The sequence below is a fragment of the Spermophilus citellus genome (genome assembly GCF_964194105.1).
Source record: "Spermophilus citellus genome assembly, chromosome: 10".
Taxonomy (NCBI): Eukaryota; Metazoa; Chordata; class Mammalia; order Rodentia; family Sciuridae; genus Spermophilus; species Spermophilus citellus.
Genome location: NC_138197.1, coordinates 68,578,214 through 68,602,336, shown reverse-complemented (window position 1 = coordinate 68,602,336; position 24,123 = coordinate 68,578,214). Strand labels below are relative to the sequence as shown.

Genomic DNA, 24,123 nt, shown 5'->3' with positions numbered 1-24,123 from the left:
GTCTCCTGTATCCCCAGTGCCTGGCACTGAGATGCTTAATAAATATTTCATGAATGAATGAATTTCAGGAGAGGGTCTTCTACTAAGGGCTGCATTAGTCTCCGGAAACAGTACCCTTTCACACACTTCGTTTTAGTTATTTCCACCCCCTAAACACACTGCTTTTCTTGAGGTCTGTAGATTCTTAGAGCTGAGTTCCATTAAAATCATGCTCACCTGCTCATTGATGATCATGGATACACGTCTTACTCTTATGTACCATGAAACCAACAGTGAGCTGGGAGGTTAGGATGCAAAAACCAAAACAATAAACAAAACTCTACAAAGTGTTGGCTCATTTCTATGAGTAGAGGTGATAATAGAAGAATGCTTTCAACTAAAACCCCTTAAAAGATGATAAAATTGATATTTTCTGTCATTTCTATAATATGTGCATTATTTTGCATGAAGTTATAGAGAATTTTTAGAGAATCAGGGCGTACAGTTTTTAAGAAGAAAGGCCTAAATCATAATTTATATTTCCTTATTTTCATTCAGTCCAATGCCCTTTTACTATGAGAGGCAATAGAGATAGAGTGAAGACTTCAAAATCGCCTCTCTTAGTAGCTACGTAAAATAGAGTTAATAATAGCCTCTACCTCAGGGTTGCTCTGAAAAATTAACTGAATCGATACATGTTATTTCCCACACTTGTGGAAAACGCCCCCCCCCCCATGTTTCTTAGAGTGCTCAACACGAAATTACCATTCAATGTAGTGAACTGCTTCCCAAACTAAACCTTTTCATGTATAAACAATGAAATGTACAGTGATTCTCCAGCCTCTGTCCAATCTTCTACCTGCTGTGTAGGGGTGGTGAGAAAGCAGTTGCCTAGGATCACAGGCCAAAAGTTGGATGAAAGTGAGCCACATAGAGAGGGGGGAAAAACATCCTGGGCCCGAGACTCGCGCGGTAGCCCGCCTTCTCACTGAGGTCGGAGGGAGTTGCTGACCGACGTTCGTCCCAGTCGCTCCAGTCGCGCATTTTCTCAGCGTTCAGCTCCCTACAGACGTGTTAGTGGCGGGCCTCGACCAATGGTGACACAGCGCCGTGAGAGCAGCAGCCAATCAGCAGCTAGGAGCCCGGAAAAGAGCAGGGCCGAGGTAGCAGCTGCTGGCGCTTGCCAGAGAAGGGCGAGCGGCGCGGTGGAGCGCTGCGGAAGAGGTAAGATGGCGGCCCTGCGTGCTCTTCGCCTTTGTAGTTAGGCTGTTTTTTCGCCCTTTCTGTTGTCTTAGAGCGGCTGCCCCTTCTCAGGCAGCTTCGGAGTCGCTCTTCTACTATAGACTCCTGGGAGCCAGCTTCTTCGGTGCGCGGAGCCTTAGGACAAAATGGCGCTTGCACTGAGCCCGAGGCCAGCCTGGGCCCAGCTGTGAGCTCTGAGGCGGGCTGGGACAAAGGCTGCGTGCAGGGCAGCGGGGGCGGGGCGCGGCGTTGCGGCAGGGCCACGTGGGGCTGGCGCCACTCTTCCCCTCGTGCTGCAGCCATGAGAGTCCTGGAGGTACGGTCAGCGTGGCTGGGTGTCGGGGTAGGGCCTGGCGTGGAGGGAGAAGTTAAAGGGGAGGCAAAGTCTCCAGTGCTAGGGAGACTTGGGAAGGCGGTGGGGGAGTTATGGAGCGTACCCGCGAGGCCGCCTGCTGCCTGTCCTTTAGAAACTTACCTACCGGAGGTCTATCCGGACATTGTGGAGTAGGAATTTTCGGGAAGGGTAAGGGCATTTTGATCTTCCTTGTGACCCTACAGGTTTTGGTATGAACAGGATTCGGATTCACGTCTTGCCAACCAATCGGGGGAGGATCACCCCAGTGCCCAGGTCTCAGGAGCTCCTGTCTTGTTCGTTTACTCATCGCCCGTGCTCGCAACCTCGCCTGGAGGGCCAGGAGTTTTGCATTAAGCATATCCTTGAAGACAAGAATGCACCCTTCAAGCAGTGTAGTTATATATCAACAAAGAATGGAAAGAGATGTCCCAGTGCTGCCCCAAAACCCGAGAAGAAAGACGGGTATATATGTATAGATACATACGTTGTTTGTGCCGTTAGTCGCTCTTATTTTTGTTTCTTCTAGTGCTGAGGATTGAACCTAGGGAATCGTGCATGCTGAGCGCCCACTCAACCACTGAGCTCCATCCTCAAACCTCCCCACCTTTATTTTTGTGAGAAGGGGGATATATGATATGATCTCTGGGCTTAGGCATAACTGCTGAATTTTAGATTATATGCTTTTAAAGTTGGACTTATGAATATATCCTTGGAAAAAATAAAAACCAAAATACAATGGTGATTAATTGGAAGGACACTTGATTTGGATCACTTAGTTCATCTCTGGATCTTTTTCCTTGTCTGTAAGATGAAGGGCTATTCTAAATTCTTTTTTTTTTTTTTTTTTTTTTAGAGAGTGAGAGAGGAGAGAGAGAATTTTTAATATTTATTTTTCAATATCTTTGTTGGTATGTGGTGCTGAGGATCGAACCCGGGGCCGCACGCATGCCAGGCGAGCGGGCTACCGCTTGAGCCACATCCCCAGCCCGGGATATTCTAAATTCTTAATGCTGGGGTGGTGACTCTTTTGGCTTGTACCTTGTTAAATAATAGGCAAAGTCGTGTATATGTGTATTTTTTTGGAAGAGACTTCATAGCTTTCATCATATAAACAAAGGTATCCATGTAGAAACATACCTCTTCTAGATAATTTTGTGTAAAACTTCAGTTTTAAAATTGTCCCACAGGCTGCGCGGTGAAGGTAGATGTCTGTAATTGCAGAAGCTGGGGAGGCTGAGCTGGAAGCTGAGGCAAGAGGATCCCATGTTTGAAGTCAAATTTAGCAATTTAATGAGACCCTCAGCAACTTAATAGAGATCTTGTCTGTCCCAAAATCAAAAATAGGATGGAATAGGGGCTTAGGTTATAGCTCAGTTGGTAGAGTGCCTGCCTCACATGCACAAGGCCCTGGGTTCAATTCCCAGTACCACAGGGGTAAAAAAATGGATGGAATGTAGCTCAGTGGGTTTAATCACCAGTACCAAAGGAAAAAAGTGTCCTACATCTTATTACTTACAGTGGATTGATATGAAAATGACCCTTCTAGAATTAATTTTGAAAAATTAATCTCTTTGTTATTTGTTATGAGATAATGTCAACATTGTTATAGTCGGAATGTTTTGTTTAATGGCTAGTGCACTGGATAAGCTACCTGCTTTTCCCTTTAATAACAAATGTGGGCGGGAGTGTAGCTCAATGGTAGAGGCTAGTTAAATTCATCTGATTCATTGGCTATTTGAGGAGTGAATGTAATATCATTTCAGTTTCCTGAAAATGCTCTAAAGATCAGTGACTATGAAAAATTGTTGAACCCTTTCAAGAGAGAACCTATAAAATATTAATATTTATATCTTCTTAGGGTGTCCTTCTGTGCTGAACATGCCCGTAGGAATGCCTTAGCACTTCATGCTCAAATGAAGAAGACCAACCCAGGGCCTGTGAGTGAAACACTCTTGTGCCAGCTGAGCGCATATGCTAAGACAGAACTGGGCTCTCAGACTCCAGAAAGTAGCCGCAGTGAAGCCAGCCGAATACTGGGTAAGGATCTTTTCTCCTAGAATAAAAAAGGTGGGAGAAGGTTAAGAATGAATTTATTTTGGTTTGAAGTATCTTGAACATATCTGGCAATATTATTCATTGGGAATTTGGTGAGGATGATGAACTTCCAGGGTTGCTATGTTCTTCACCAGTTCTTTGCATTTGAAGGAGAGTTTGCTTAGGTTTATTCTTCTGAGCTGGTGACTTTTTTTTCCTTATATAAATGGTGTTTTTAATTTTAAGGTTTGGGTTGATTTGCTAAGTAATCTAGTTTTGTGTGGTGGAGTTACAGAGGTGGGAAGTCTTAATGACTGCTCTCCCTTCCTTGCCTCAGATGAAGACAGCTGGAGTGATGGGGACCAGGAACCCATTACTGTGGATCAGACATGGAGAGGTGACCCTGACAGTGAAGCTGATAGCATAGACAGTGATCAAGAAGATCCCCTAAAGTAAGTTGTAACTCCACATAAGGATTTTTGAATATTTTATGTAGTTAGCATGTGGATTGTAGTGTGACATGCTGCTAATAGCTTAATAACCAAAGAGGAAATACAACTTAGATATTTGTGAGCAGTAACAGCTTCTGTATTTTAAAGTGTCAGCACCATCTTGCTTCAAGGCAAAATTTGATTGTTTTGTTTTTATGGTACTGGGGATTAATCCAGGTTCTTGTGCTTGCTACGCCACCACTCTGCCACTGAGATACATTCTCAACCCAAGATTCGATTCTTTTTTGAAGATTTGTAATCTAGGAAGATTTTTGAATACTAAATTCTGTACATGAAAAAGTGTAGGGGAAAGAGTAGGTTTTTTTGGACATGGAAATGAGAAATGCTTAGACCAGTTAGAGAAGAGACAATGGATGTGAACAGGTGGTTGTTCTAAACCTCAGGAGAGAGGTGATTCAGTAACTACATATTTTGCAAAATTTCATGTTTATGGATTTCCTTTTTAAAAAGGAAAATAACAGTTTGCTTTGGTTTCATGCCAAAGAAGTGGAAACTGATTTAGAAACACAGAAGTGAGTAATCATCCTAATTATATCTTACTAAGGTTTTGCTTTTCACTTAACCCATGAAATCCATGATCCTTTAGTAGGTGTAATATATCAAAACTTGTCTCATATTCTAGAGTTTTATAATTATATTTCTCATGATTTGAGTTTAGGTTAGTTTCCTTTTTCTTTTTTTTTTTAAACCAGGAATTGAACCCAGGGCACTCTACCACTGAGCCATATCCCCAGCCCTTAATGATTTTTTTTTTTTTTTTTTTTTTTTTTAGTTGTAGAGGGACACAGCCCTATTTTGTGTTGCTTAGCACCTCACTTTTGCTGAGGGTGGCTTTGAACTTGAGATCCTCCTGCCTCAGCCTCCTGAGCCACTGGGATTATAGAATACCTTTATTTCTTTTTATGTGGTGCTGAGGATGGAACCCAATCACTCACACCTGCTAGGCAAGTGCTCTACTGCTGAGCTACAACTCAGCCCTTTTTCATTTTTTAAATTTGAGACAGAATCTCACTAAGTTGCTTAGGGCCTTACTAAGTTGTTTCTGAGGCTATCTTTGAACTTGGAATTCTCCTGCCTCAGCATCCTGAGCCTTTATGAAATTACATGTTTCGCCACTGTACCTGGCCTCATTTTTTTTTTTTCTTCAGTGCTGGGAATTAAACTTACCTAGAGCCTACCATTGAGCTATTCCTCCCAGCTCTAGTTTTTCTTTTGCTGACGTCTGCCTCTTAACAGTTCTATGACCCAGGAAAAAGTACTATAGACAGTGGGAGAGATAATGTATTTTGATTGTTGGGCTTTCATTCTTGAAGTAGCATTTTTTTCCCCCATTACTTGGAGTTCTGTGGTATATTGAAGTTATTGAGGATTATATTTTCTGAGTAGAATAATTTTGTCCAGTTCTATTGAGCATTCTCAGTCAGCTTTTTAGTAACAATTAGCGTAGCAGTTTGAAAGAGAATTTTTCTAGCAGGATTCTCTTAACTATGGTAACTTATTACTAAACATTTATTCTTTTTTTTTTTTTGGGTACTGGGGATTGAACTCAGGGATGCTCAATCAGTGACCCACATCCTCACGCCTATTTTCTATTTCATTTAGAGACAGGGTCTCCCTGAGTTGCTTAGCGCCTTACTGTTACTGAGGCTGGCTTTGAACCTACAATCCTCCTGCCTCAGCTTCCCAAGCTGCTGGGATTATAGGCGTGCACTACCATGCCTGGCTATTCTTTTTTTTTTTTTTTTTTTTGCCCCACTGTGCTTTCTAAATTCTAGATGGCTAACTTGCTGCTTTGATATATAACTCTGTAGGGTCACAAAGTGTCCTTTAAACACTAAGCTTTTTTTTTTTTTCCCCTTCTTCCCTGTTTTGAGCTTGAACTCAGGTTCTCTGTCACCGAGCTATATACCAGTCCTTTTTATTATAGATTTTGAAAGTCTCACTAAGTTGCAGAACCTGGCCTTAAATTTGTGATCCTCCTACCTCAGCCTCCTGAGTTGTACCACTGTACCCAGCAACATTAAAGTTTGAAGGCCCAGAAACATGATTTTGTTAATAGTAGTCTAGATCAGATTCTAAAGGACAAATTCATGTCAGTTTTACTCGTAAGATACCGTATATCAAAATATCAGTTAATTTTCTTTAAGACAGAAATGTTAAAGGTATTAGGTAGTTGTCAGTCTCTCCTAGTAGAAACATACTAAAGGATAAATAAAGCTCTGAGCATTCTCAACTATTAGATAACTAAATATAAGGCTTTCTTTAATTTTCCCAGAGATATATATATATTTTTTTTTTTACACAGACAATCCAGTGTATTTATACTTAACCCATAAAGGCATGATGTTACAAAACACGTTTGTATATTATGAAGCCATATGGCATCAAATTTTCCAATTTATAGACAGTTTTGTATTTATATAACAAATGATTAAATCAACCATTTTTTCCGGTTTATAAAAGGTCACTGAGGTACACACACAGTGTGTATAAAAGCAGATAAGGCTGATAATACATATTTACAATAGATACAAATTAATCTTTCATATTTGAAGATAATGCTTTATATATATATATATATTTTTCTATATCAGACTCCCACTGTCAGCAGGATTTCCCATGCTTGAGTTGTTTATTGCTTTTTGGCTCACTGATTTCATATTCACTTCTGGGTTGTTTACACAGATAAATTACTAATATTCTTATCTCTTTGGCTAATGCAAATGTGATAGAGTGAATGGAAGAGAGAGAAACTAATTCAATATTACAGTTATGGCTAGTTGATATCTTTTGTTCATATCCCCCAAATGAATCAAGTAATGCATAACTTATTTTATACACTACATTGAAAAGTCTTGAATCTTGCTTGTATTATGCCTTTTGAGCATAAATGGGCAAAGTAAAATAAGATGACAGATTTTCAGGAAGGTCTAGAATCTTGGCTTTCTTTTCAGAAAGAGCAATGCCACCAACATCTTATGCATCTCCGATTTTAAAATCCTAATACAAAATTGCTTGTGATTTGCAAGAGGATACTGCAAACTGCATGGAAGATCACCAGAGTCGATGACAACTTGCTCTCATGGTCTTTGAAATGGGTTCAAAGTGGGGATTTTGCCTCTATATACAGATACATCTGTGCATATTCCTTTGATAAACACTGGGCATTAGTGGAGTAGTCTCTGTTATCTGGAGATCTTCCTCCTCTTGGGCTTGGGGGGTCTCATTTGTCTGTCTCCCTGTGGGATTTGGTGAACAGTCCCAGACATTTTGTCCAGTTCACTCATGGCCTCATGAATAGCAGCTTCTAAATGGTTATTTAGCTTCCCACTTCTCTTGGTTTGGGTCCTCTTCCTCCCTTGTCTTCTGGCATGAGCTCCTAGATGATTTCCTTTCCCAGAGATATTATTAAAATAAAAATGTTGGGACTAGGGTTGTGGCTAAATGGTAGAGCACTTACCTACATTTGTGAGGCACTGGGTTGGATCCTAAGCACCACATTAAAAAAAAAAAAAAAGTAAAATAAAGTTAAAAAATGTCATCTTAATAAATATATGCATTTTTAGGGCTATAGTTGTTAAATATGTATGTTAGTTGTTAAATATCTCCTTATGTTTAATTAGTATGATTATGTGACTATCCAGTTTTTTATTTTCTTAATTTGTACTGAGGATTGATCCTAGAGCCCTGTATATGCTAGGCAGGCACTCTACCACTGAGCTATATCCCAGCCCTTTTTAGTTTTTATTTTGAGACAGTGTCTTACTAAGTTGCTCAGGGTTGCCTCAGACCTGTGGTCCTCTTGGTCAGCTCCCAGAGAGCTGGAATTACAGGTGTGCTGCCATGCCTGGCTCACCTTTTTAATTTCATTGAGATATTTGCAGAATTGAAAACTTGGAACTTAATGGTAGAACCTATTGATTATATTATGAATATTGTAAGTGGTTATTCTATATTATGTTACTCTTCATTGCCTGACCAGTAAGTGATTATTCTGTATTAAGTCATTAAATGAGAATGTAGATTTTAAAAAAAATTAATGTTTAAACATGCAATCTAAGTGTGGTGGCACGGGGCCTATAGTCCCAGCGATTTGGGAGACTGAGGGAGGATCTTAAGTTCCAGCGTGGCTTTAGGAACTGTGTGAGGTCCTGTCTCAAAATCATAAATAATAAGGGCTGGGGTTGAATTTCCAGTACCACAAACCAAGAGCAACAACAAAAACTCAACAGGGAAAAACAAGGAAATATCTCTCCCCATTTTGTGAGATCTTTGAGATTTTTCTTTCTTTCTTTTTGGTGGTGCTGATGATTAAAACTCAGGTCTTGTAGATGTCAGGCAAGCCTTCCACCACTGAGGTACAACTCCAGTGCCTCTTTTTTTTTTTTTTTTTTTTTTTGGTGAGGATTGAGAATTGAACCCAGGGACTCTTTACCACTTAACTACATCCTTGGCCTTTTTTGAGGTGAGGTATCGCCAAGTAAAGCTGGCCTTGAACTTTCAGTCCTCTTGCCTTAGCCTTCTGGGTCACTGGGATTACAGGTGTGTACCACTATGCCCAGCTTTGTTGTCTTTTGATAACAACTTGAATGTTAAAATATTTTGTGAAAATATTCCTGTTTACTATCTTACTTTTAAGCTTGGGTTTTATTACTGTGTTTTCTTATTCTTTGTTTTATTCCAGACATGCTGGTGTCTACACGGCTGAAGAAGTGGCCCTGATTATGCGGGAGAAGCTGATTCGTTTGCAGTCTTTGTACATTGATCAGTTTAAACGACTTCAGCATTTGCTGAAGGAGAAGAAGCGTCGATACTTACATAATCGAAAAGTGGAACATGAAGCTTTAGGCAAGTTTTATGCAGTTGAAACTGCTTATCTTGAGTTGAAGTTTCCTCTGTTTTTGTTACTTTGCTGAAGCATTCTTTTTTGTGTGTGTGGGGGTGCTACCACTCAGCCACATCCCCAACCCTATTTTTGTATTTAGAGACAGGGTCTCACTAAGTTGCTTAGTGCCTCGCTTTGGCTGAGGCTGCCTTTGAACTCACAGTCCTCCTGCCTCAGCCTCCCAAGCCACTGGGATTACAGGTGTGTGCCACAGTGCCCAGCTGTAGAAGAATTCTTGATAGGTTACTCTGTGAGTTACATTTTTACTTTTGTAATTCTTTAGGTAGTAGTCTCCTTACTGGGCCAGAGGGACTTTTGGCCAAAGAACGAGAGAACTTAAAGCGATTAAAATGTCTTCGACGGTATCGCCAACGCTATGGAGTAGAAGCCTTGCTACACAGGCAGCTAAAGGAACGCAGAATGCTGGCCACAGATGGTGCCGCCCAACAGGTAATTTGTTTATATATCTCTAAGATACCTCTAATATACTACTCACTTTGTAGAGTTGGAGTAATTAGCAAAACACTATATCTAGTCCTGGCTCTGAAATCTGACTTACTGGATTAGTAGTGAAAGTACTTATTGAGGGCTAGGAAACATGGACTCTAGTCTTGGTCTTCTACTGTCTAGCCCTGTGCCTGCACAGACAGCTTAATTTCTGGGCCTCAGTATTCAAATTGAGGGGTTGGGATAGATTTCAAAATTCTTTGGTCCAGAGAGTCTTCAGAAATAGGCACAAATTAAGCCTAAGTTGCTTAAGAATCTTATTTTTAAATTTTGAGAATTTGTTTATAAAAGTGGGAAGAAAGGTGGAAGAATAGGAGCAAATGCATGTCAGGAAGTGAGGTTGATAAGAAGAGTTAAGCAATCACTCTTATCTATGATTTGTTGAGACTACCAATAAGGTTACAGTTTTAAAAAGGATTCTGCTGCTAAGGACAAATTAGATTGAAAGCTATACACTACTGCTTTCATATGTGAAGGAATATGTTTTAAGACCTGGAGGCCTGAAACCAAAGATACTATTGAACTTATATGTTATGTTTTCTCCTATATGTATATACTTAACGATAATGTTTAATTTGTAAATTATGTTCAGTAAAAGATTAACAATAATACCACAATAAAATAGGACAATAGTAACAATATAAGTGTAAAAATTATTCTAAACTCTTAAATTGTTTATTCCTGTAGTTTTCCATGTGGTATTTTCAGATTGAAGTTAACATCCTGAACCTCCTAGCTCTGGAAGCAGACTTTCATATGTGCCTCTCTAGATGATAAAACTACTGTTTTATGCTTGTATAATCTGGAAAGGGGTATTTGGGATTAATGTTGACTCATTTTTTTGTATGTAAGGTTTTAAATTTTATTTTATTGCATAATATTAGTTTATTAAATATTGAATTTTCTGGCCTTGAGGATGTACTTTTATTATATAACTAAGTATTCTTATGATAATTGGTTGTATGTTCTTTTGTGGGTTTGTCTTTTTTATCTTTTTTCTTCATTTTAGGCCCATACCACTCGTTCTAGTCAGAGGTGCTTGGCCTTTGTGGATGATGTTCGTTGTTCCAATCAGTCTCTCCCAATGACCAGACACTGCCTTACCCGTATCTTTTTAAAACTGCCTTTTGGGGTTCTGATTTTGTAGTTAGATGAGGGCTAGTGAGAATCTTTGCTGATTTGCTTAATTGAAGGCCTTTGAACCTTTGGCCCTGAATCAAGGCCAGCAGTTTGTTGAAGCTGTTGGTTTCAAGCAGGAGCCTAAAGAAACGTCTTTCTATGGTCTGTTGGCCATTTCAGAACTTTGGAAATGTAATGGTCAATTCATTAGAAAGAAACATTTGAATCATTAGTGATAGATGTGGGCTAATTTTTCAATTAATCTCATCATGTCTCTTGATTCTGCTGTAGGACTACATATACCATTTGACTATAAAACTTTATTATTAGATTTTGAAATTGCATCTTGGTTTTAGGTATTGATTGAAAAAATTACTTTTTGTCATAAAAATACTTATTAAATATGCTCTTTAAATGAAAAACATGAATTTTGGTGGATTTCATTTGCCTTGTAAGACATACCAAATATTTGGAAATTGGTATGTATTTTCTTAGCCAGCATTTATGGCACCTGCCTATATCCCAGCTACTATTGTTATTAAGTATTTTGCCAGTTTATTAATTATTGCACTAAATGTCTGATAAAGGATTACTGTCATTAATGTATAAAATGTTGTGCTAAGTAATTAGAAAGTAAAGATAAATGCGTAAAACATAATTGGACAGAGGTTGTCTGTAGACGGTTAATAGAAATGGCCTGTAGTTAGTGTTTATTTTACTCTAAACGGAAGAGATAAGTAAAACAAGGAAAATTTAAAACCTAATTTTGATATTTGTACATACATTTTAAAATAAATGTAAATTTTAGGGCTGAGGTTGTAGTGTGCTTGCTGCATACATGTGAGGCACTGGGTTTGATCCTCAGCACCACATAAAAATAAATTAAAAAATATTGTGTCCATCTACAACTAAAAAAATTTTTAAAATGTAAGTTTTTTTATTAGTGGATAAATTTCAAAAGTAGTTGAAGGTTAAATTAATATTTAAAATATATATTTCAGTTGGAATATAAATTGATAAAAGCTTTTTGTGAAGCAGTTCGAAAATAATTCTTCTTTGATAAGGCAGTTTTTGCCCCTGGAAATTTAAGAAGATAATCAAATGCAGTCAAATACTTAAACAAAAAACATTCTAAGGGCTGGGGATGTGGCTCAAGCGGTAGGGTGCTCACCTGGCATGTGTGCGGCCCAGGGTTCGATCCTCAGCACCACATACAAACAAGAATGTTGAGTCCACTGAAAAGTTAAAAATAAATGTTGAAATTCTCAAAAAAAAAAAAAAAAAAAAAAAAAAAACATTCTAAGCCAGGCACAGGGGCACACGCCTGTAATCCCAGCAGCTTTTGGAGCTGAGGCAGGAGGATTGCAAGTTCAAAGCCAGCCTCAGCAAAAGAGGGGTGCTGAGCAACTCTGTCTCTAAATAAAATACAAAAGAGGGCTGAGGATGTGGCTCATCCTCAGTGGTTGAGTGCCCCTGAGTTCAGCCCCTAGTCTCCCTACCCCACCCCAAAGTCTAATTGGAGACAGCCTTGTTTAGAGATGAGGAATAGGGAAATAAATTATGGCACAACAGATTTTTTGCACTAAACATTTAACAATTTATGAGTGAAGAGAAAAATTATAGTGAGAAAAATAGGATATAGATTTCTGTAGATTATGTTTTAACTGCATGGTACTAAATACTGAGAAGGAATATAATGTAATCATTTTTGCATGGTATGAATATCCTTTTTTCTGTTTCTGTATAATTTTTTTAAAAGGAAACTTGAATTTAGTAGAGAAAACCCAGTTTATAGATATTAAAGACTATTTTTGACATTTCTTATAATGCTGTACTCAAATAGTATGTTAGGATATAAATATTTTAAAAAGCAAAGTTGAAGAGGAACTGTATTTAACAAAGGAAGTATTTTTCCTTATATGCTCTTTTCCTTTCCATAGTTCCTAAGTTACTTACCCTTCCTTAAGTCCTCATCCCAGAGAAAGATGCGACTGCCATTGGTGACCTGTTAACTCTTTACTCTGGTCTAATGGAGACAGCACTGGACTGAGTGAAAGACCCAGACTCTAGTTGTAGGTCAATCATTCCCTTTTTATCTCTCTCGTCCCTTTCTGAAAGGAAATCGGGTGGAGGAGAATGGGGGTGGTTTCTAGGCTATTGTGGAATTAAATAGATAAGGGACTTTTGTGAAAGTCCATTGAAGTCAAATGGGAAAAATTCTAGTTGAAATATTTAGCAAATTAAGATTTTTAAATATTAATAATTTAAATAAAATTGAATTTCTTTAGCCCATTAGACATATTGCTTAGGTTTTCTAAAGCTCATAAGCGTGCAAATAGAGGTTCTTAGGTTTATTCAATAAGTATTATATTTACTTTGTACTATCTACTGTCCTTTTGAGTAGTGTTTCTCAACAGGGGGCTGGTTGTTGTCCATTTGGCAATGTGTGGGGAAAATTTTGGTTGGGCCAGAGGTGGAAATGCTACTGACAGCTAGTGGATGATATTACTAAACATTCTACATCTACATCTTACCAGCCCATAGTGCCAGTACTGTCACAAGTGTGAAACTACTGGCATAGAATTAAACGATTTCCAAGTATGGCTGGAAAGAAAGGGTTTTTTTTTTTTTTTTTTTGGTTACTGTTGGTACTGGGATATTGAAGCCAGGGATACATTGCCATTGAGCTATATTCCCAGCCTTTTTTATTTTATATTTTGGGTCAGGATCTAAGTTAATAAGGCTGACCTTGAATTTGAGATTCTCCTGCCTCCTGTAATCCTGAGTTGCTGGGATTACTGGTGTGTGCCACCATGCCCAAAGAGAAATGGCTTTATTCCAGAAGGTGTATTTGGTTTAAAAAATCATAATGTACATTAGATTTTTTTTTTTTGGTACTGGGGATTGAACTCAGAGGCACTTAACCACTAAGCACATCCCCAGCCCTTTTTATATTTTGTTTAGAGACAGGGTCTCACCAAGTTGGTGAGGCTGGCTTTGAACTTGTGATCATCCTACCTAAGCCTCCCAATAGATGTTTTTAATTTTTAAAATTATCTTAGAATATTTGAGATGAAAATTATCCATGATTTAATAATCCTGGTATAATCAGTTTAAAGAAAATTGTATTTTCTAGTTAAAAATATTCAGGTTTAAAACCATGTTTGTTTATTAATTTAGGGGAAATGACCACATTTTAAGATTTTAAGAAATGGTAACACTTGCATGAAATGTATTTTATAGAGTAACTGAACTTGAAATTTATTATCTAATCATGATTCTCCCCTCCCCCCCCCCCCATTGGTATTGGGGATTGAATCCAGGGGTGCTCACTGAGCTACATTTCTAGTCCTTTTTGGTTTTTGCTTTGGGATAGGGTCTCAATAAATTTCTGAGATTGGTCTTGAACTTTTCATCATCCTCTTGCCTCAGCCTCTTGCTGGGATTACAGAAGTGCACCACCATGTCTAGCTCATGATTTAAATTTTGATTCTTTGCCAACTTGGAAATATAGCCCTTTCTGCTTTACCCTTAACAAAAGTTATTGTAGAGCTCTTGGAGTGTTGTTCCTGGAGTACTTTTCCATGGTCCCTCATAAGCAGTATTGTCTTACTCCTTTTAAGATCATGAGAGGATTTCTCATGTACTATCATCCTCTTAAAAAAAAAAAAAACATGGAAATTTATTATTTCCTCTCGATGTGTTAATTAGTAAATATTAATAGTAGAATTTCTGTTTTCCCTAATACAGTGCTATTTTAAAAGAATTTCTCATTACAAACAAGGTGCAATTTCTTTTTTTTGCAAACTTAGCCACTTTTTTTGTGTGTGTGTGGTGCTGAGGATTGAACCCAGGGCCTTGTGCATATGAGGCAGGCACTCTACCAACTGAGCTGTATCCCTAGACCCAAGCTACTCTTCTTAACAGCAGAAACCACACTGTATATCTTGATTATTGTAGGGGTTGGTAGGGGCTTCTGCAAACTATTTGCTTTTGCTATCCCTTGTTTCTTCTGAGTAGGTTTATGTTCCTAGGAGTGTTATTACTACTTGCTTAGTATTGTCATGGGGAGAATAGGATTAGTATGTTTAGTTTAAGTGACTAGGATCCTGGAAAGGAGGTTGGGGACTTGTTGGTTTTAAATTACTCGTAGAGCTAGAATTAAATGTTAGGAAATGCCACTCACTTTGAGAAGTAACTTTAAAAATTACTAACTGCATTTGGTTTTCTGCATGAAATGTATTGTCAACTCTACTATATTTTGTACCTCCGATAGTTGTTGTTATATTTCCCTTGACCATTTTTCTACAGATATTTGTCAGGATACGAATCAGGTTCTCTTCAAATGCTGCCAGGGATCTGAAGAGGTACCTTGCAACAAACCAGTTCCTATAAGCCTCTCTGAGGATCCCTGCTGTCCACTGCACTTCCAGTTGCCTCCTCAGATGTATAAGCCCGAGCAGGTACTGTCTGTGCCAGACGATCTGGAAGCCGGCCCCATGGATCTGTACTTGAGTGCTGCTGAGCTTCAGCCCACTGAGAGTTTACCACTGGAGTTCAGTGATGTAAGTTAGAGAAGCTCTGCTCTGATTGGCCCTTGAGACAAGGCCGTATTTATTAATGGTGAGAATAGTTAGTCTGTTGTGGTCAGGAGAACTGTTAAAAAAAGTTTTTGAAGTGATAAATATATGGTTGTATTTGTGTGTTAACATATTCATTAAGAGACTTTCTACCTTTTTTTTTTTTTCCCAGCCTGCTTTTTCTGTATTTTTTTGGAGATAAAATTCATACATTATAAGTGTTCCCTTTCAAAATATATGATAATAGGATTTTCCCCCCTTTGGTTTATCCACATGTAGCCAATTGTCACTACCTAATTTCAGAATATTTTTATCATCCCAGAAAGAAAGCTAACTCTCTTCATTCTGCCCTCCCCAATCCTTTGTCAATCACTAATACACATTTTGTCTGTAAATTTGCTTCTTCTGGACATTTCATATAAATCTGAAACTTTTGTGCCAGGCTTTTTTTTTCATTTAGCATAATTTTTTTAAGCATATAAAGCAGGTTTTTTTTTTTTTTTTTTTTTTTTAAGGGGTAACATAGACTTCTCCTGGGAGGAAGAAGGGGGCCAAAGCTTGTATCCTGGTATCCCCTAACATAATGTTTTTAAGGTTCACTTATGTTGTAGTGTCTATATTAATAGTTCATTTCTTTCTTTTTATTTTTTTGGTACTGGGAATTGAACCTAGGGCCTCATGCATACTAGGGCAAGCATTATACCACTGAGCTACAGACAGCCCTAGTCCTTATTTGAGACAGGGTCTTGCTAAGTTCCTAAGTCTGGCCTCAAACTTGCAGTCCTTCTGCCTCTGCTTCCCAAATAGGTGGGACTATAAGTGTGCACCACTCCACTCCACCCCAGCTTTACCTCATTCATTTTTGTGGCAAAATTAATCCATTATGTTGACATAACACATTTTTTTAATCCATCAGGTTGATGGACATTTGAGCTGTTTCTACTTTTTGGCATTTAAGGAATATTCTGTTATGGAACATTCATGTACAAGTTTTTGGGAGGACACACTTTCAATTCTCCAATTCTCTCTCTATATATCTTTTGGAGTGTGCTTATTTTAGACAAAAGAAAGCAAACTTTTTCAATTGACACTCTGAACCACTTATAAACCGGAAGTTCTGGTTGTCTCTTGGTTTTGAGTGTTAGGTGAAATCTAACACCCTTCAGGTTGAGATTCCACAATACAGGAAAGGTAGCACAAATGGTGTGGTGGCCCACACCTGTAATCCCAGCTACTTGGGAGGCTGAGGCAGAAATGCAAGTTTCAAACCATCCAGGAAAATTTAATGAGGTCCTCAAATTTTTAAAAAGGGCTGGATGTGGTGGAGATGGGGCACACCTGTAATCTCACCATCTTGGGAGGCTGAAGCAGGAAGATCACAAATTCAAGGGCTGGTTTAGCAATAGAGACTTAACAAGGCCCTAAGCAACTCAGTGAAGACCCTGTCTCAAAAAATAAAGGGGGCTGTGGCTCAGTGGTAGTGTACTTGCCTGGCATGTGTGAAACACTAGGTTCGAACCTCAGCACCACATAAATATAAAATAAAGATAATTTGTCTACCTGTAACTAAAATATAAATAGTTAAAAAATAAAATAAAAAGGGCTGGGAACGTGGTTCAGTAGTAAACACTCTAGTATGTTTAAGGATGACTCTTGTTTCTTTTAGTGAATATTTAAACAAATTAATGATTGTGAGATGTTATTATAGGCTATTTTCTGGGTTCAATACTCAATACAAAAAACGATAATAACAACAAAACCCCAAATAAAACAAAAACTAAACCACTTGGTAGTTTTTTTTTTTTTTTTTTTTTTTTTGAGTCTGTAGTCTGTACCCCAGACTTGTCTTAGGAACTCTTGGGCTCAAGAGATCCTCTTGCCTCACCCTCCTGAATTCTGGGACTACAGGTATGTGCTAGTGCATGGGTTTATAATTGCCTTTTAAAAATGTTTCTTTCATAGAATATGAGGCTAGGAAGAGACTTCAGAGATTGTATTCCACTGCTTCTCAAAATGCCAATGAGATTATTATTACTATAATTATTATTATTATTATTTTAAAATATTTATTGTACACAATATCTTTATTTTTTTATTTATTTATATGTGGTGCTGAGGATCGAACCCAGGACCTTGTACATGCTAGGCAAGCACTCTACTGCTGAGCCACAACCCCAGCCCCAAGATTATTTTGAAGAGATTAAATGATAGCCTCAGGATGATAAAGACAGAGTTTTGCTCACTTCATTTTGTAATATGAACATCTTTGTAAGGTTTAATCACCTAATAAAAAGCACTGTATAACCAAAATCTCTTATGTACACAGGTAGAAATTAGTACATGTGTTTTGTAGAATACACATGTACTAGGTTGTTAATTTTTATTTTGGTAATAATTTCTATAATCATTTCTGTTTTGACCTTTTTGCTTTTCCCCTTTAACCTCTTTTTGGTTTTTCTTTTACTTTTTGCAGTACTGGGGATTGAACCCAGGGCCTTGCATATGCTAGGCAAGCACTCAACCACTGAGTCAAAAACCACTGTTTTTGACCACCTAGTGCATATATATGTATATGTGTGTTTGTGTATTATATGGTATTATATATAGACATGTGCGCACACACACACATAAATATTTTGTACTTCTGGACTGGGATATGGCTCAGTGGTACAGTACATACCTAGAATGCTGAAGGCCCCTGTGTTCAATCTCTAGCATTACAAAAACAAAACAAAATGTTATATACTTTTCCCACACTTCTTTATTTTTTTGTTGTTTTAGGTACCAGGGATTGAATCCAGAGGTCTTAACCACTGAGCCACAGCCCCAGGCTCTTTGCTTTCTTTTTATTTTTTTGTAGTTGTAGATGGATAGTTGCTTATTTTAGTGAATATTTAAACAAATTAATAATGATTGTGAGATATTATAGGCTATTTCCTGACAATTAAGAAATCTTTTTTTAAAAATTTTTTTTAATATTTATTTTTTAGTTTTTGGTGGACCCAACATCTTTATTTTATTTTTATGTGGTGCTGAGGATTGAACCCAGCGCCCCGCGCATGCCAGGCGAGCACGTTACCGCTTGAGCCACATCCCCAGCCCCAGAAATCTTAATTTTAAAATATTTAAAAATATATCATCAAGGTCGGGTATGATGGCACCTGCTTGTAATCCCAGTGGTTTGGGAGGCTGAAACAGAGGATTACTAGTTCAAAGCCAGCCTCAGCAACAATGAGGTACTAAGCAACTCTGTGAGACCCTGTTTCTAAATAAAATACAAAATGGGGGCTGGGGTTGTGGCTTAGCAGTAGAGTGCTTGCCTAGCACATGCGACGCCCTGGGTTCAATCCCCAGCACCGCGTAAAAATAAATAAAACAAACTACAACTAAACAGTAAATAAAAAAAAAATACAAAATAGGGCTGGGGATGTGGCTCAGTGGTCTAGTGCACCTGAGTTCAATCCCTGGTACCCACCCTCCCCCCAAATATATGTATCATCAAATTGATCAGGCATGACTTTTGCTAATCACTCTGCCCTTTTGCTCACTTAAAATTACCTCTGTTCTCTGACCTAGGGAGACTTGTATATGCCTGGTTTTTTTCTATTCACAAAGGTTGAGATTTAGAATGGAGTCTTTTGGGGAGGTAGTTGTTAAAGTTGGGGCATTTGATGCCTACATAGAGTCCTTCACAGGAGAAATAGGATTTGCTTTTTACCCCCTCCTTCCCCCACTGCTCCTGGGAGAAGAAGCTCTTGAAAGTGCTTGTGTGCCTGTATAAAACCACCATTTTACCCCCATTCTCCATGGTCTAAAAAGGCACATATGAAAGTCTGCTTCCAGAGCTAGGAGGTTCAGGATGTAGTCCCTAAACTTCCTAGCTGTAAAGTTAGATGCTTGATGTAAGGGGAAAATGGATTGTTTTTTAAGTAACCTCTCTACACTGCTCCTGGGGAATGAAGTCCTTGGAAGTGCTGTGCTCTGTTTAAGTCTGTTGCTTTTTTCCCCTGTGATCTGGAGAAACTTGGTGTGTATTCTCCTCTGCTCCCAGTGTGAAGCCCAAATCCTCTTCTCCATATAGGGAGAAGCCAGAATGTTGGGGATTACTTTTCCAGTTTTAGGTGCTGTGCCTAGAGCTGGGCTCCTGGCCTCATGTTCCTCTTCTTTTCCTGTCCTTTCTTACATGTGATTATTTTCTCAAATTGCCCAGTGGGTAGGAGCAAACAGCTACTCCAGCTTTCTCTCAGAGGGAATTGATCCCATGAGTAGAGTGTTTATGTGATACCCTTGTGGGTGGACGGAGAACCAGAGCTGCTGTTTCTACAATGTTGCTGATGTCACTTGTTGATCTTCTCTTATTTTAGGTTCGTTTTCCCAATTTTAATTGGTAAAGGACTACGTGTTCTATATGTTAAGAGAAATGTTTCCTGTACTTATTTTTCCTTTGAAAACATTCCCATTCCATTATTATCTTGAGACTTGGATCCTTTTTACTTTATTGCTTAAGTGGTTTCTTTTAATTCCAAGCTACTTTTTTTTCTTCACTGGAGATTTAACCCAGGGGTGCTCTACCACTGAACTACATCTCCAGCCCTTTTTAGAGTTTTTTTTTTTTTTTTTTTTTGTACCAGGAATTGAACCCAGGGCCACTTAACCACTGAGCCACATCCCAGCCTTTTTTATTTTTCATTTTGAGTTAGGGTCTTGCTGAGTTTCTTAGGGCCTAAGTTGCTGAGGCTGGGCTTAAACTTGGCAGTCCTCCTATCTCAGCCTCCCAATGTGTACCCCCATGCCTTGCTCTAAGCTAATTATTTATATAATGATTGTGTTTAGTAAAAGAATTATAGAAAACATTTTATGGTCCTAATGTGTGAGAACACTGGTTTCTGTGGATAGTACAGAAGTTTCCAATAATCTGAAGTGAATGTTAGCTAGTGAACTTCTTCTTTTCTTTGTTCTTTGATTGAGCAGTTTTAAGTATGGTAGGTTCTTCACTTCTTTTTTTCCCCTCAATTGTGAAGATGTTATTTTCTTTCTTTCTTTCTTTCTTTTTCTTTCTGATTGGCACATCAACAAAAGGGGAAAGGACTGCAAATTCTTTGACTTATTTTAAAGCATAAACTAAGCTTCTCACGAAGCTAGATAGCTAAAAGCATCGTACCTCTATAAAGGGTACCAGGGAGTACCAACCCTTGGGTATTTTTATGGGGGAGGGGGAATTTAGTGTTAGATTCCTAGCAGTGGCATGGAAGTTAGGTTGATGTATCACTTGAACCTTTGCCATGCCTTAGGCCCTGAATCAAGACCAGTGTTTGCTGTAGCTATTGGTTTCAAATGGGAGCCAAGAGATAACTTCCCTTGGTCTGTTGGCTATTCAGTATCTCAGTGGGAAAGGCCAATTCATTTGGAAGAAATGTGGTTTAGAATATTTCTTTTTCTGATATTTGTTTGATGGTATTTGGGGTTGAACTTAGGGTCTTAGGCATGCTAGGCAAGAGCTATACCAGTGAGCTATATCTCCAGTCCTTTTTATTTTTGTTTTGAGATGGCGTCTTGCTAAGTTGCCCAGGTTGGCCTTGAACTTGGGATTTTTTTCTTTTTTCTTTTTTCTTTTTTTTTTTTTTTTGTGGTGCTGGGGATTGAACCCCCAGGGTCTTCTGCATACAAGACAAACACTCTACTAACTGAGCTATATCCCCAAAGTTGGGATCCTTTTGCCTCAGCCTTCCAAGTTGTTGGGATTACAGTATACCTCACCATGTCTAGCAATGTCTTTTTTTTTTTTTTTTAACGGAACAATTGAACTGTGTTAGATTTAAAATGAATTATTCTGTGAGGATAGGGTTTTAATCAGAATAATATTTCAGATGTCTTTTGAGTTTCCTGTTCCCTCCTTTCCTACTGTCCCTTTTTCTCTCTTTCACTTGCATGCATGTGGCTCTTTGGACATTCATCATACAATCTCATATTGCCCAAAGTTTTAAAGCAATATTTAATTTTAATTTATGCTTCTGCTGATTATCATTAGATTCATCACTGGTTAACATAAATGTTGACTCCAGTAACCTCAGAATATTTTTTTTTAATACTGTTTACTATGGTGAAATATGTATAACAAAATTTATTTTTAACTGTTCCTAAATGTACATTGCTAATTAACAATGTTCAGTGTGTTGTACAACCATTCCTACTGTACTTTTCTTGAATTTTTCCATCAACCCTGGCATAAATTCTGTACCTTTTAAATAATAACTCTCCTCTTCCCCTTTCCCTCAGCCCCTGGTAACCACTGTTCTACTTTCTATGAATTTTCCTAGGAATTTGCTTTTTTAAAGCTACTATACTGGTCTGTGCTTCATAATCAGCAGCAAGAAAAAATTCTCAGTGCTTTTGGATCTTGTCTCATTTGTTGAACATTCTGGTAGGCAAGGGGTAAGGGAGGGACCTCAGAATTGCTTTGAGGTTTGCTGAAAAACATGCCAACTTCAGTTTATTGGTACCCTTAGTATTGCTAATAGGGTTTTCTCTTTCTTTTGTAGGACTTGGATGTTGTTGGTGATGGTATGCAGTGCCCTCCTTCACCCTTGCTTTTTGATCCTTCATTAACCCTTGAAGATCATTCAATCAAAGAAATTGCTGAAGGCCCAGTGGATATCTTGGCAAGTGAAGAACAATCCTAATTAGCCTTCCATCATACAGTGACCTGGTCAGGCAAAGCGATCCTTGTTTGCTAACTGTACTCCAGGGAGTGTGGGTCTCATCACAAGTAGAGTATAAAGATGCCTGTCCCCAAATAGCTTTTGCTTAATGAATACCATACAAGGAAGGTACTTTTAATAAATATCATTTTGAGGCTGGGTGTGGCTCGGTGATAAAATACTTCCTTAGAATATGTTAGGCCCTGGGTTTCATCCCCAGAATTGCAAATGAATAAATGAGGGAATGAAAGAAGCCTTTTTCTGCTTCTTAGTGCCCTTTTGCTCCAATTTTGTAGATGGACCTTAGAATAATGGTCCCTAGTTTTCATATTTTTTAAAATGAAAGGTTAAGACAAGAAATGTAAGTAAATTTTTTTCTGTCTTTTTTTTTTTTTTGATACTGGAGATTGAACCCAGGCATGCTATGAGCTACATCCCAGATTTTATTTTGAGATAGGGTTTTGCTAAAGTTGCTAAGACTAACCTCGAACTTGGGATCCTACTGCTTCAGCCTTCCAAGTTACAGATGTGCACAACTATGCTTGGCTAAATTGTGCCTTTTAAGGGAGAGTTCATTAATGGAATTATTCTCATTGTAGAATAAGGAACAGTAGTGATTTGTCTTCTTTCTCTGAGGTTGGATACCAGTGGCCCTGACTGAAGACCAGCAGTTACACTATAGCTGTTGGTTTCAAGCAGAGGCCTAAAAAACTTATCTTCTATGGTTCATTGGCTGTTCTGGGACCTTAGTCGAGAATGGCTGTTTCATTTGGAAGAAACAATCCACGGTTCTCTCTTCTACTGGGAGAGCTTCAAGAATGCCAAGTAATGATTTCAGACTCTTTAAGATTAGGCAGTATTGGGAAGAGCAGCTCCCCAGAATTGTTTTAATATTCTGAATGTAAATGGGAATTGATAGATTCATAATTAAGGTTTCAGAGCATCGAGAATGATTTTTTTTCCTTCATGAGACTTAAATTCTTTTTTTTTTTAAATTTTATTTGTTCTTCTTAGATATACATGACAGTAGAATGTATTTTGACATATTATACATACATGGAGTATAACTTACTCTAAGTAGGATACAATTTTTGTGGTTGAACATGATGTGGAGTTAGTTATTCTGTTTGTGTATTCGTATGTGAACATAGGGAATTTATATCTGATTCATTCTCCTGTCATTCCTGATTCCCCTCCCCATACTCCCTTCCAGTGAATGCTTTACTAATCATAGTACCTTTATTCCTTTAATAGGGCCAGATGCAAATGGTTGGAGATGGTTACAGGTCCCAGGGATCTCGAAATTCTGAGAAAGCCTGTGCACCATTGCCTCAAAGTGGATTGGCTACTGCAAATGGAAAACCAGAATCCACTTCTAGCAGTTGACAGTTTGTTCTGGGAACCATATGCCTTCCGTGGATTTCACTTTCCCATTCTTCAAACAAGTATCTCTGATCATCTCTCACTAAACAGGGGCAACCCAGTTGTTTTGTTCTGGGTTATAGAGTGCCGTAGTTAAATAAAACCATACATAGGGGGATGGGCCAGTAGTGTCAAAGTTGTGTTTCTTTCCACCATGGGCAAGGAAGATAGGGATTACCTATCTCTGAAATTCAGTATTTGGGACTGTGCCAAAGGGGAAAGTGATTCTTTGTAATGGGATTTCTTAAGTCACAGACAAAAATCCACATAGATGATTAGGTGAGGGTTGTTTTTATAAATGGTGCCGTTGAGATATTGGTCACCCCAGTGCCTGGTTATCTTTATCTAAAGGCCTACAGTTTAGCTTTTCCTCATCTCCACTTAATTGAACAGTTTGCACCCTTTCTCCAGTGAACTCCCATCCTTATCCTGAGACAGTTAAGGACTGGGCCCACCTTAACTATTCATCTTGCTTGTAATCTATGTAAATTTCTGCAGTGGCTATCTTATGTAAAATATAGTAAAAATTTATTGTATATAGTTTCTATTAAATGTTAAAATGTTATGAAAATGTAAAACAGTTGCCTGAATTGAATGCGTGTTTTGTTTGTATTTGAATGTATGTCTTATTAGGGAGCTGTCTTTGGGAGATGGAAAATGAGGCAGGTATAGTTCTGTCCCGGGGAATAAATAAATTTTTAGTACCTCAGTTTGGTATCAAGAATAAGGTAAAAACTGGAAGTAGAAGAAAGGGGAGGAATTTCCTTATGAAAGCCAATCAGTTATAAAA

General features: G+C 38.3%; 1 protein-coding gene across 6 annotated transcripts; it reads left to right on the top strand.

The window, feature by feature from the left end:
* Positions 1-923: 923 nt before the first annotated feature.
* On the top strand, positions 924-23,923 carry KANSL2 (KAT8 regulatory NSL complex subunit 2). 6 transcript variants are annotated; one of them, XM_081311031.1, is made up of 10 exons: positions 924-1,203; positions 1,780-2,038; positions 3,435-3,613; positions 3,948-4,062; positions 8,807-8,974; positions 9,295-9,457; positions 10,524-10,620; positions 14,945-15,198; positions 21,753-21,872; positions 23,166-23,923. In XM_081311031.1, exons 1-10 carry the CDS (start codon positions 1,074-1,076, stop codon positions 23,295-23,297), a joined length of 1,617 nt encoding a protein of 538 aa, XP_081167157.1. In that variant the 5' UTR covers positions 924-1,073; the 3' UTR covers positions 23,298-23,923. The 6 variants fall into 6 exon arrangements, with proteins under 6 accessions (XP_081167157.1, XP_081167158.1, XP_081167160.1 ...); XM_081311032.1 differs by having other exon boundaries at positions 925-1,203; positions 14,945-15,096; XM_081311034.1 differs by lacking the exon at positions 23,166-23,923 and adding an exon at positions 21,531-21,634 and having other exon boundaries at positions 929-1,203; positions 21,753-21,873.
* Positions 23,924-24,123: the final 200 nt, after the last annotated feature.